This window comes from Chlamydotis macqueenii, chromosome 8 (genome assembly GCF_036417535.1).
Source record: "Chlamydotis macqueenii isolate bChlMac1 chromosome 8, bChlMac1.mat, whole genome shotgun sequence".
NCBI lineage: Eukaryota > Metazoa > Chordata > Aves > Otidiformes > Otididae > Chlamydotis > Chlamydotis macqueenii.
Window position 1 is genome coordinate 36,320,838 of NC_141563.1, and position 13,088 is coordinate 36,333,925.

General features: G+C 45.9%; 1 protein-coding gene across 1 annotated transcript in view; it reads left to right on the top strand.

Annotated features, from left to right (window-relative positions):
* LEPR (leptin receptor) overlaps positions 1-12,984 on the top strand; it is a 34,864-nt gene extending 21,880 nt beyond the window's left edge. Inside the window, exons 10-19 of the mRNA XM_086753160.1 lie at positions 1,208-1,407; positions 1,812-1,873; positions 2,202-2,358; positions 2,447-2,529; positions 3,947-4,163; positions 5,275-5,457; positions 6,031-6,126; positions 6,528-6,630; positions 7,152-7,227; positions 10,862-12,984. Coding sequence (XP_086609286.1) covers positions 1,208-1,407; positions 1,812-1,873; positions 2,202-2,358; positions 2,447-2,529; positions 3,947-4,163; positions 5,275-5,457; positions 6,031-6,126; positions 6,528-6,630; positions 7,152-7,227; positions 10,862-11,677 — 1,993 coding nt within the window. The 3' untranslated portion in view covers positions 11,678-12,984. The remainder of the gene's footprint in view (positions 1-1,207; positions 1,408-1,811; positions 1,874-2,201; positions 2,359-2,446; positions 2,530-3,946; positions 4,164-5,274; positions 5,458-6,030; positions 6,127-6,527; positions 6,631-7,151; positions 7,228-10,861) is intronic.
* Positions 12,985-13,088: the final 104 nt, after the last annotated feature.

Here is a 13,088-nt window from a genome sequence, read left to right on the forward strand (position 1 = left end):
AAAAGAGCTTGAATGTTTACAAGCTTGAAACCAAATGAAATGGTAGGCTTTTTAATTGCCTGAGCTTGATTGTGAGAGGCACCATATATGTGTTGGAGTTGCTAGTATTTGCTTGGACATAGGCACATCCTCACGATGAAAGCTGGACGTTAGATGTGTTGCATCAACATCAGACGCATCAGGTTTTCCAGGAGCACACAGCTATTCTTCTTAGATCCTGATGCAATTCCATTTTACAGATGAAATCCCACGCTCTGTGCTGTGATAGCTTTGCTGTTGGTGTTTTGTTTTGCTTGGATTGTTACTACATCTTCCTGTACGGTCGGTGCTGCCAACAGAAACAGCACAGAAATGATCATCCTGTAACAATACAGAATGCCAAGCTAAACCTTCGAAGCACAAGGCACCGGTTTCATCAGCACTCGCTGTGTTGACAGGAAGAGGAGAGATTCAGCAAAGTGTGACTTTTGTGGTTCAGTTGAGTAACTGATACTCTATCTGGCCACTCACCGCAAGTCTGAGCTGTGCAGAAGCTTAGGAAAAATGTCAAACCTTTTCTTTCCGTCACCGATAAGATGTCCAGTGCCATTTTATCCAGAGTCCAGATCTCCTCTTTTCTCTTGCCAGATGTGATACCGACAGTATGTGGGATTTTAATACCGCTCTCCGGAATTGATATTTTAATGGGATTTCCATCTCCTGGAGACTTCACTGTCCATGTCTGATTGGTCCACGTGGCAGCTTTCCCCTGGACGCCAGCTGGTATTTGGAAAGTCATATTCCCAGCTGGAGTAAATTCTTGGCTGGACATCTGCCTTGCTATATTTATTGCTAATAAATGCCACTCAAGTAACATGATTTGTGAGGATTTGGAGATGCCTGCTCTTGCCGTACCTGTTTCTCCCTGTTGTTGGTCTCTTAACAAAAGATTTTGCACTGGGGAGAGCCTTCGCGTCCTGCTTTTTTTCAGGCTAAGAGTGAAAGCTTTAAGGAGTAACACTGCAATGTTATTTATCCATTAAGTGCAAATTCAAGTTCAAGATCTGTCCAAATAATCATAAAAAAAAACCCAGAGGGTTCCAGTGACACCATTTGTTTTAATTGCCTTCAGAGTTTGTTTTAATTGCCTTTAGAGTTCTGTTTTCCTGATGCCATGAGCAGCTTCTAGTTGCAGCGTATTAACCGCATGGTTTCTTTCTCTTTTAAGGAGCAGAATTTATTGTCCTGACTTTCCAAGTACTTCTCCAAAATCAGAGGTGAAAGAATGCCATGTACAGAAGAATCATTCTTACGAGTGCATGTTTCAGCCTATTTTTCTTTTATCTGGATATACCATGTGGATAGAGTTTAAGCACTTCCTAGGAACACTTGAGTCCTCACCAACTTGTGTCGTTCCGGCAGATGTGGGTAGGTCAAGATTCGTGCATGTCTGTCTTCACTTGTGACCTTGGATTTCATTCCTTGTATGGTGTAGGTAAAGTACTACTTCATAGCATTTTAAATAAATTAGATTGTGGAAGGAACATGAAAAGATATCCTTTTGTAATTTTAGTTTGAGTCAAAATTGAAATGGATTTTCCGTTAGACAAACATTGCCTTTCTCAGTCAGCAGCACTTTTATCTGCAGTGAATGGGCCAGCCAGTGAATTGTTCTGTTTGCGTTATAGTCCAGCTTTGTTTGGAACAGCAGAGGCCACAATGTGTTACCTGCCACCCTCGGGACAGAAGAAAATACACCGTGGAAGGTTGGATTTATTGAGAAATGTCAGGGCAGACACTATAGTAATATTTTTTTTCTTTCAATTTTCTAGTGAAGCCGCTTCCTCCGTCCAACGTCAAAGCAGAAATCACCAGGAATGTTGGGCTGCTGAATGTGAGCTGGACAAACCCCCTGTTTTCAAACGATGATCTTAAATTTCAGATTCGGTATGCTATGAACAGAGAAGAAATTACGTGGGAGGTACTGTCTGTTTAAATCTAGGTTGAAGCATAAATTGTTGCGGTGTTGTCATTTAGTGTTTAGCTGGTTTTTAGGGAATTTGTGGCATGCAATGAATCACAGTTAAAGGATTTGTATTATCTAGGAAAGGAATATTACTGATTAGACCACTTTCTCATTGGATTCATTTTCAGGAATTTTGACTCTAACGTGCCTAAACAGCCTCTTGTTCTCACTCTAAATATTTTGGCTTCTCTCACAGCTTTATGAAGTTTCGAATGCGCCCAGATCAGCTGTGATAAAAGTTCAGAAGCTTTGTGTTGAGTATGTTGTTCAGGTCCGGTGCAGAGATCTGGATGGATCAGGTTACTGGAGCAACTGGAGCAGATCAGCCTATACGCTTGTAAAAGATATCAGAGGTACGCGTGCTTTCAGAGAGTGCTCTGGTGGTCTGTCCGGTTCCAGATTGAGCTTTGACACTGTTCTTTCGAAACTCTAATCTTGCAGCTCCCTTACAAGGCCCTGAATTTTGGAGAATCATTGTTGAAGATCCGGCTAGGAGGCAGAAGAATGTTACTCTCCTGTGGAAGGTGAGAACAATTACATTTCGGTCGTGCGCTTTGATCCAAAAACCATTGGTAGAATTCCCAAAAAGGGATGTGGTAAGCACGTGCTGCCCGGGGAGGCAAATTTGGGCAGTCGCTGCTTACGGGACTTTGTATGCAAGGCAGTTGGGGTAGGACTTCTGTGTTACTGCATCTTGCTTGGCAAGGAGCGGTCGCTGGTGAATATTGATTGTGATACTGTGACAGAATGGGAGATGGTTTTGCCTCCTTTGCTCAGTCAGCCTGCTGTGGGCTGTACTCCCTTCTGTTGCTATCACCTCCTCCTCTTCTGTTTTTCTTCTCTTTAATCTTCCCCGCAGCTAGCTGGCACACGTTGAGCTGATTTTGTACCGTAATCATGACCGAGTTTATAGTGATGTAGTAGGACAAAAGCTTCCCTAGTGCTGTGTGGTTGCTCTGGATGGTTGAGAGGCAGGCGAGGCGCAGCACAGACGCTGGCAGCAGGCAGGTTTCCAGACTCGGGAAGCTCATGGGCCAGCCTTCTGACGTGAGCTGGTTTTTGTAGAGTGGACCCATCTGAGGTTGCATGCACCGCAGCCGTGTTGAACTGCGTGTGGGGCTACATCGCAGCTGTGTAGAGCTTCCCACTATTCCTGAAGTCTTCCAGTCCTCGCTGCTTTAGGAGAGCACTCGGATCTCTGGGCAGGCTGCCAGCCTCCCTGCCTCTGCGCAGAGGCCAGACCTGCTGTCTGAGCTGGACTAATGCAGCTGAAGTGTCAGTGCTGTAGTTACGCTGTTAGTTATACAAATGCTATGAAACAGACTTAAAATGCAATTTGTTCTCATGCTCAGAAAAAAAGAATAACATAGAGTCAAAGGCTGTAATTTATAACGAGATGCAGTCTTCAGCTGCCAAGTTCTGCTGACCAAGATCTCTGCAGAGCGTGCCGCTGACTCCTAGACAGCTGCCTGTGTAAACACCACTGCAACTGCCTGTAAACTGGGCAAAGCTGCACTGAAAGGTGAACGCAGGACAGAGAAGGTACCCCAGTGACTGCCCGCTCCTGTTTGCCCGTGTTTGGTGTGCAAACAGTCATCTGTTCTGGTTTTCCAATCCTGAAAAATACTAACGTAAAACAGTGAGTTACTATAGGAGCCGGAAAGTTTGTATTTCCTTGTCCGCCCTGCCCTCCCTTCGCTGGAAAGGTAGCGAGTGTGTCAGCTCTCAGAGAGGAAGAGAGAGAAGAAATGAAATCTTTACATGGACCACAGAGCCTTTGCTAAAAGGACAGTATCCAGTCTATAGAATATCATTATTGGGTCATGTTTTCTTAAAACTGGAACAGTGCCTTCTGCCCATTATTGTATGTCATTCTGCAAATAACATTTGCCTTTGAAATCAAAGTCTGGGAAAATTAATTAATGCCAATCTTTGCTGCAGCCGCTGATGAGGAATCAGTCGTTGTGCAGCGTGAGCCGATACGTTGTAAAGCATCAGACGTCAGGAAACACCACGTGGTCAGAGTATGTTGATAATGGCACTACCTGTTCGTTTCCGTGGACCGAACGCACACATACCGTTACAGTTTTAGCCATGAATTCAGTGGGAGTTTCCTCAGTTAATTTTAACTTAACTCTGTCACAGCAAATGAGCACAGGTAAGAACACCAGTTAGTAACCATTTAGAGATGTGGAAAACGCTGGGGATCCTTGTGACGCTTTTGGACAAAGCTTTCTTTCTAAAAAAACTCACTTTGTTAGAATAAAAACGTTCAGCTGTATATGGGAAACACATTCTGTATCTCACCAGCAGAGCTATTTGAAAAATGAAATGAAAATCTTAATGATCTTTGGACTGGGAGAAGAGTTGTCTGTCACTGGGCTGTTTTCCCTCCACTAACAGAATATAAAGTAATTAATCAAAGAAAAGTAAAATCTTACTGTAGAACTGATCTTTCACCTACTTTGTCTTGGGAACACCCAGCATTCCTGCTAGGGAATGTTTTGTTGTTCCCAAAATGAAATATGGCCTTGTTTCTCTGGCTGCTCACCTGATGGGCTGCCAGAGCACATAGTTTTTGGAGGTTTGGCTTCACTTCTTAAGCAGCCTTTTCAGTGATTCGGCTGCGCTCTGCTTTACTAATAAAATAAAGGCTGTTGCTTTCGAATGCTTCAGCGGTGTAATGTTCACGTGCAAATATACGCTGTGGGAAACATTACTGCAGTCTGCTTGTAGAAGTTCACTGCTGTAATGCAATGTTAAAAGCATTTTTATGGATTAAGTTCTTTCTGATACTGTGTTCTGGAAAGCCTGTGGTTGGTAGCAGGTGTAATGGGAAGCATTTCTCCACCTGGATTGCCATCTGGGTGTATTACTTAGATTGGATAAGATTTAGCTTACAGGCTCTCAGTGCTAAATGTTAACAGTTCAGTAGTTGTTGGTAATTTTTTGGGTAAGGAGTGATAATTATGGAAGCGCATGTGAGAATCGGGATGTTGTTTTGATATCTGGTAGGAAACTTGATTTATTTGGTGTTCGGGACTAGTTGGTGTAAACCAAGCTTTGCTGGCTTAGAGAAATACATTTGCGTATGTGAACTAAAGATCAGGCTTTGTTGTATAGAAGATAAAAATGAAACTGGTAAATGATAAAGTGCTGAATCTGTAGCAGTCACTCATGTGCATGTAGTTCCTAGTACACACCTCTCCAGCTCTCATCTCGCCTCTGAGCCCCTGCGATTCACGGCTGTTTTCTCCTTGTTCTGTCAGTGAGCGTTGTGCAGTCGCTTAGCGCTTACCCGGTGAACACCACTTGCGTGATTCTGATTTGGACGCTTTCACCTCCGATATACGTCATAACGTCTTTTGTTATTGAATGGAAGAACCTTAACAAAGAAGAGGAGATGAAATGGGTGCGAGTTCCTCCAAATATTACTAAATATTATATTTATGGTGAGTGTACACCTGAAAACACAATACATTATGTTAATTGTTACGGAACAGAAAAATGTAGCATTACTGAGCTCTCAGATTCCTTTTTTTTCCCTCCTCTCTGTTTCCGATGGCTTTTGTGACGAGGACCAGTAGAGCAATTCTTGGTTATCCTGAGAAGACTGGCTGTAAAGGATTGACTGTTGCATTAATAATCAGGTTGACAAAGAATGAAGCTCAGGAGTGTGTTAATTTTTTGGCAATACAATAAAATTAGTTCTGGAATATTGAGTACACCATGGAATTACCTAAATTAATATGTTCCTTCCGTTTGTATTTTGGCTTTAATCATAGAAATTTTTACAGTAGCTCCATAAAGATGTTAATTCCGTGGCAGAACAATGCTAGATTATCCAGTCTAGATTAATAGTTTTAATCTTCTGATATTAAAATGGGTAACTATAAAAGATGGCTTTCGTTATTCCCCTCTCTGGGCTGATCTGAGCTCTGGAGTGTGACCAGAGCCTCTCTGGAGGTCATTGTTTAAAAGCAGGGTAATAGTTTTGGTTGAAAAGGCTGATTTCCTCTTTCCAGATCACTTTATTCTGATTGAGAAGTACCAGTTCAGCCTGTACCCTGTGTTTGCTGGAGGAGTTGGCAAAGCCAAAGCAACGGATCGGTTTACCAAAGGTGACTTACAGGATCTTTCTCCGTGTTGTTTATGAAATAGGAACTTGTAAAAGTAAACTTTAAACGCAGGAGAAGTCTGTATCTTATCAGAAAAAAAGTCAGTAATAAAATAATTGTAATATACCTACAAACAATGACCTAGGCTTCAGCTGCTTTAATTTGAAAACTGTGGGCACCTCCCGCGGGGATGGAGGAGTCACCTCCGTATTTAAAATAATTCCTTCCTTTTTGTCTGTTTGTTCTCGAGGTAAAGACTTGCTCACGTGCAGTAAAACTGTTTATCAAGGGGTTTTTTTTGTGTTTAAGCTGTTGTTTCTACTGTTTGTTATTTCCTTTTGCAAACTATTTGTTGACAGACAAATTATTTGACTGCATATTATCTGAATTCCTTGTCTTTCCAGGTGGATATGAAAATGAGAATAATGCCAGCCTGTCTGTGGTTCTGCCGATAGTTATTTCAACCTCGGTTTTGCTGCTTGGAGCGTTGCTGGTTTCGCACCAAAGGCGAGTTGTGTTTTCTCATACGAAAGTCCCCGGCGGCCTTTGCAAGAAGGAGATGCAGCTTAGGTGATGCCTGGCTGCTGAACTGGTGGGCAGGGCCTTTCTGGGGAAAGCTAGGAATTGTTTTTATCATCTGTTTGGTAGGCATTGGGCTCTGTGGAATACAGCACCAAGAATTAAAGTGTCTGGAGTGGGCAGGGTCGTTTCCTTGTGAAAGTGGGGCTGCTGCCCTTTCGGTCTGGTGTCCCTGCAGTGATCAGCGGAAGGTGGGATGGGGTCATCTTCAGCAAAGACTGCCTTTATAGTTTGCAAAACTGCCACCTGCTATGTCACTTCTTTAGGTCTTCATTTTTTTTTCTATTAAATTTTGGCCGTCTATAATATCCACAGTGATTGTTTCATTGTCGCGGTGTCCTGGACAGGTCAAACTGCACTGCTTCCTTTTCTGACGTAGCAAAGGGGGATGACAGCAGTACAGAGTATATGAGAACAGTACCAACTCCAGAATTTACCTGATATTTCAGAATGAAGAACCTCTTTTGGGAAGATGTTCCAAACCCCAAGAACTGTTCCTGGGCACAAGGAGTTAATTTTCAGAAGGTGTGTATTTCCCTGGTGATGCTGCTTCCCCCGCCCCATGGGTCGGACTGCTGGTTGCTCAGCACTGAGCTCTACCTGTTGGTTGGCCTAGACCATACCGAAATTACGGAGCGAAGCCACTCGGAGCCTCTGAAGGCAGCAGTACAGCACTTCCCTCAGCTGTAGAGAGCTGATGGCTGGAAATGGGCCAGGACCAGAGAGCAGCACCTCTTTTGAATGCCGAGGGTGTTTAAATTAGTAAATCCATTGCAGAATCCCATAGGTGTAACGCTGATGCGCTTCAGCGGGTGCCGCGTGTATTTCAAAGCCACATTCTGTGCTGGGGTAAACGGCCTCTGTTTGGCGTGCGAATCGGGAGCGGTGCTGGGGTAAACGGCCTCTGTTTGGCGTGTGAATCGGGAGCGGTGCTGGGGTAAACGGCCTCTGTTTGGCGTGTGAATCGGGAGCGGTGCTGGGGTAAACGGCCTCTGTTTGGCGTGCGAATCGGGAGCGGTGGCTGCTGAGCTGATGCGTAAGAGCCTTTACGTGGACGTGGCCGGTTTGCACCAGCAGACAAAGCTGCTCGTGGTCCCCGAGTCTGCCAGTGTGTAATCATTGACACAACAATCTAAATTCAGGCCTGCTGTTTCTAAAATGAAGAGCATCTAATGGCAGAAGGTTTTTCAGGTATTTAATTCGTGTTCCCAGTGAACATTTCCTTTCTCATCTTTTATTTTATTGCATTTCATTTAAACAGAGAACGGACATTCTTTGAAGTCCAGTCATGGTCGCTGCCCGCTGAACCCTTGGGCCAGCTCCCAGGCTTCCTGTACAGCGTTGTTAGAAGCCTTTTCCATTTTTATTCAGAAGACAGGAAGCACAGATAGAGTACAATGCCCATTCGTTTAGATATAACGAATCCTGGAAGGTGCTCTGTCAAAAATCTTAAACGCCCTGACAAAAATTAGGAGCAAGTGCCATATTTCAGCCCAAAACCCGGTTTGGCACGTGCACAGGCAGAAGCACTTGCTCTAGATTTGGCGTTTTTCACGTTTACTGCCCTGCTGACTGAGGCTGTGACTGGCAGAGGGCTGAACGCTTCCAGGCCCTGGCTTTCCAAAGGAGTTGACAGAGCCCAGCCCTTCCCGGGGTGCAGCCGTGGAAGCAGAGACATCAGACTGGTTTGGGATTTATCCAGCTTGAGTGCAAGATCTGCCCGGTGACTGACTTCACTTGAAAGTGGTTTTTTTTTTTTATTCTAATTGCGTATTTGTTCTAATTGAGACGTAGCCTGGGAGTTTCCGCTGACTCCAGGCGCGATCAAATCTCTCATTTGCACAAGCACTTGCCTGTCCCGTTGTGGCCTTTTGAGCCTTTTACGTGCGTCCGGGTGCAGCAGCAGCTCCCAGAACGCAGAACCTGGCTGTGTGTTGTGCCTTACTGGTTTTCTGTTTGCTTGCTTGCTTTTTCCTGAAAATACCAGTGTGCCTGTTATTTATACGGCTTCTTCATTTGTTATTTAAACATGCAGCCGCAGCAACGGAGATGCCTGAATAATCTGTAACGTTAGATCTGTGTTGGAAAAAACAAGCCAGAAATCCGCAAGGAAAATCTGATTTCAGTGCTGTTAGAGCAGCTTCTGCTTATTTTTTTTTTTTTACTTGTAATTTTTTGTGGCTTTTTAAAATGCTGAAGTACTTGCATCTCTGATGCACCACGCTGTATGATTTAATGTTGAGTGAAGCTCCTGGAAATCCTCTCCTGGGAAGAGGCAGTCGCGGTCGGATGGAGCGAAGGGTGGGTTTCTCCGGCCTGGTGGCACCAGTCACGCTGGCTGGTGTTAGCAAAGCCCGTGCCTCTGGTCTGGGCTGGAAAGCTAAGTTGTTAAATCCCAGACCAGTCTGACCCGTCTGCTTCCACGGCTGCATGCTGGGAAGGGCTGGGCTCTTAAAAAAGCTGTTAATTGCAGGAGTATAAATTGCACCACTGCCCCGGTATTTCTCTATTTAATCATCTGTAGCAAAAGCAGCTTGTGGCAATCCTCACTGTCCCGGATTGCAAAGGGGCATGAGGTTTGCGTGCTGGGCTTAGCGCACTGGAAGTGATTCCCCTCACCGACCAGCAGAGCTGAAATACGTTTGTTAATGCTGACGACCTTCTAACTGGGAAAGGAGGGGAAAGCTGCCACCCTGGTGATGCTGCTCCGTATTCATACGCCTTGTTCCTTAATTAATGGAAAGAAATGATGCGTGCAAGTACGAAAGAAATTGCAGTTGGCCGTGATTTTTGACAGCTTGTTCTGATGTCGTTCTGAAGGCATTTGCTGTAGAACTCCTCCCTTACGCTGCTACGTATGGATATTAAACCCTTGAATCAACCCTTTGTGTATTCGGCGTAGCACGTTTGGTGTTTGATACTCCAGAACTGCGTTTGCAGAGTATTGTTTGATCCTGATCCTACTGCTCACAGCAGCCAGAGGTTAAAGTCAGAACCTGAAACAGGCAAGTCCTGCATCTAGACTCTGTGCTGCAGGCTTTTACATGTATGCGTAATGTCAAAATCACAAAAATTCCTCTTATTTGCTCAGTAAAATAGTAAATAATAAAAAAAAAAAGCTTTAGGCCCTAATGGAGAGATTATTTAAACACAACTCGGCGTGTTTTACAGGGAAACTAGTATCAGGTTGGTTTCAGTGTGGGGAGGCGATGGGCTGGTGGACCAAAGCAGACAGAACCTCGCTCGCCAGCTTTGCCGCGTGAGGGCACAGGCGTCGCTGCCAGCTAGTCTAGACTAAGTGGTAGCCTAAGATAGGCGATTTAGTTTACTCTTTTCTGTAATTGTATCCTAGTCAAAGTATTTTGACAGGTTCCTCGATGTTTTGGCAGCTTTCCTGCTGTAAAACGTGGTTTGCTAATACACACAGAATCTGTTTTGATCGGTTTGTTTTCCTTTGAATTCGTTAGGAAATCCCTGTTTTCCATGGGAGTTTTCCTTTGCAGCTGGCAGTCCCAGTTTTGCTGTCCGTTCGCGCTGTGGGTATTTCAGATGCATGCACGTCGGGTAGCAGTAAAGCATACGTTTCACCAAAATACAGGCGTGTTTCTCCTCGTGCAGGTCAAGTGCACAGCTCCTATTCAGAAGGGAATGCCCTAAAAATATTATGGAAAGGCTGAATTTGAACCTAAGGAATATAATCCTAGCAGGGAAAGTTACTTCAGTGGACATGTAAATGATTGAGACTGTTGTTTATACCATCTAACTAGAAAGCCAAGGAAATCTAGGGGCATAAGACCTTTGTTTTGCAAAGCACTTGCGTGTGTTTTTGACCACGTGCGCGTTTTTTAATGTTGGAAAGAACGGGACCGTTCGGCTGCTTCTGTGTGAGCTTAAATGTTACGCTGGCTTGGCTGGGGCACTCAGCGCTTCCCAGAGCGCTTGCTTTGCAGCACAAACAGGATCTTGCTTTTTTTTTGGTCTTACCCCTCTATCTTCAGCAACACGCAGACATTAAGGAAAGAGGAAATGTGGCTTAGAGGATTTTCAGCTACATACTCGTAGTAAAACTATGGGGGTTTTGTCTGTGGTTGTCAAAATCAGCAGCTTCTTACTGAAATAAAGCTAAATAATGAGCATGAAAATCTGTCTTTTCTTCCAGCCTGAAACCTTGGAGCATCTTTTTATCAAGCACCCCGAAGCAATGTCGTTTGAGCCTCTTCTGCTCGAGCCAGAAATAGTGCTGGAAGACATCAGCGTTACTAGAGCGGTGAAAAAAGAAGACGCGCAAGATTTTTTAGTAATCGATTCAATGTTTACAAAAATGGAAGATTCTGAACGTGACTCTGCTTGCTCTAGCAGCCAGTTCAATAGCAGCAGCTTCTCGGGGAGCTCCCACGGTGACCAAAGCAGCGGAGAAATTACAAGGCAGTCCGATGTTAAATACGCCACCGTTGTCAGTAGCTCCAGATCGAGTGGGCTTTACGACCAGAAAACGAATCTGAGAAGTTGTTTTGATCGATGCTTCTTAGCGGAAGATTCCTTGGTTCCGGGCGCCCTCTCGAGTGGCCCCTGGGAGCTGGGAAGCGGGGCGTTCCTCGTGTTACCCGACCCGCCCGGCAGGCAGCCCAGCAAGGCTCTCTCCCTTTCCCTTATTTCTTCGGAGGGATTTTCCGAGCCTTCAGATCAGGATGACGCTTTCACGGATGGAGACAGTCCTGAGCGGGGCCCGTGTTACCTGGGGATGACATCCCTGGAGAAAAGAGAAAATGACATTTTTTTAACGGAAAGTTCTGGGGTGATGTGTCCGCTCCCTGCAGCCGATCTGCTCAGAGATGTGAGGTTTCGTCAGCACGCACCTCCCGATTTAAATGCCTTTATCCAAAGCAGCCTTAAATACAAAGCCGTTGTGCCGTACGTGCCGCAGTTCCAGATGGCTGCTGCCAAGGTGCAAGAGACCGCAGAGAACAACTCCTAAGCCCTCACGCCGTAATTAGATACTTTTAACGGCTAGGGGGTTTTTTAGGTGTTGATGCATTTCCCTGGTTTTCCCTCTCCTGCCTTCGTTCAGGAGCTCTCCTGTTTGGAAGCTGGGTAACTGGCTCTGTATTTGAGCGCCAGGATTTTAGCAGGAAGAAATTCCATTTCTTGACCTAATTTTCCGATGTGAGGCTTTCCTGTAGAGATCTGATTGTGTCCAAGTTAGCCTCCGGTGCCAAATTACCTACCCACTGTCGGTGCCTGCTGGGTGTATGTGAGCACCCCAGTGAAGAACCGCGCTTGAAACTGGGCTCCGTGCCGTAGGCGTCCAGGTGAGAGGATGGATGTGGCGCGGTCGGTGCGAACGCTCGCTCCGCAGGCTCTGTGCTGGGCTGCGGTCTGTCCCCAGGGCAGAGCCTTCGCCAGATTTGTAAGCCCTCTTTGGCCACCAGCCAGGGCACGGCAGCACCTTCCGGGTGCCGTCAGTGCTGATGGGAGAGGTAGAGGAGTCGGGACTTTTGCAGGCCTGGTTGTGGACATCATAGAATCACAGAATGGTTTGGGTTGGAAGGGACCTTCAAAGCCCACCCAGTCCAGCCCCCTGCCAGGAGCAGGGACATCTCCAACCAGATCAGGTTGCTCAGAGCCCCGGCCAACCTGGCCAGGAATGGTTCCAGGGATGGGGCATCCACCGCCTCTCTGGGCAGCCTGGGCCGGTGTCCCACCACCCGCAGCGTTCCTGTTCTAGGCTTTGGGGACCCCAAGGGCGAGATAGACAGGCGCGACCTAATATGTAGATGGAAATACGTACACGTGTGGTGTTCTGAGCGGTGTGTCGTTCACTGGGAATTATTTGGGACAGAGTGCTACAGAGGGAGTCGACCTGGACGCGGTGCAGCCCCCAGATGCTCAGACAGACGGCCAGGTTACGATGCGTCGGTATCCGCTCGGACTGGTGGTAAATGCACGCACCATACAAACACCAAATACGTTTGCTAGGCTTTTTTTCCTCCAAAATCCTGATGTATTTATTGCTTAGCTGACACCTGCGTTAAATGGGGCCTGTGAATACACCGGTGATCCACGTGAAAGAGCCCGCGGAACGCTGTGTTGGGAGGGAGGCCCTGACCGCTGACGGCAAACTGGCTGGTGGTGTGGGGGCTTTTTTAAAGTCGATTGAAAATATTCACCAGCAGCATCAAGGAGACGTGCAGAACAGTGCCTCAGGGTACAAAACACGCCTTGAAGGAGGAACGGCTCCAGTGAAGAGTTAGGATTTTGCAAGAAGAGAAAGAATAAAAATTCTTGTGGCCGCGTTAATCGCGGGGGTGAAACGATGCACTTGGAAGTGAAGCGTCCACGTTTTTGACGTTGACCATGAGATCGTACAGCTCAGCTGTATTTCTGGG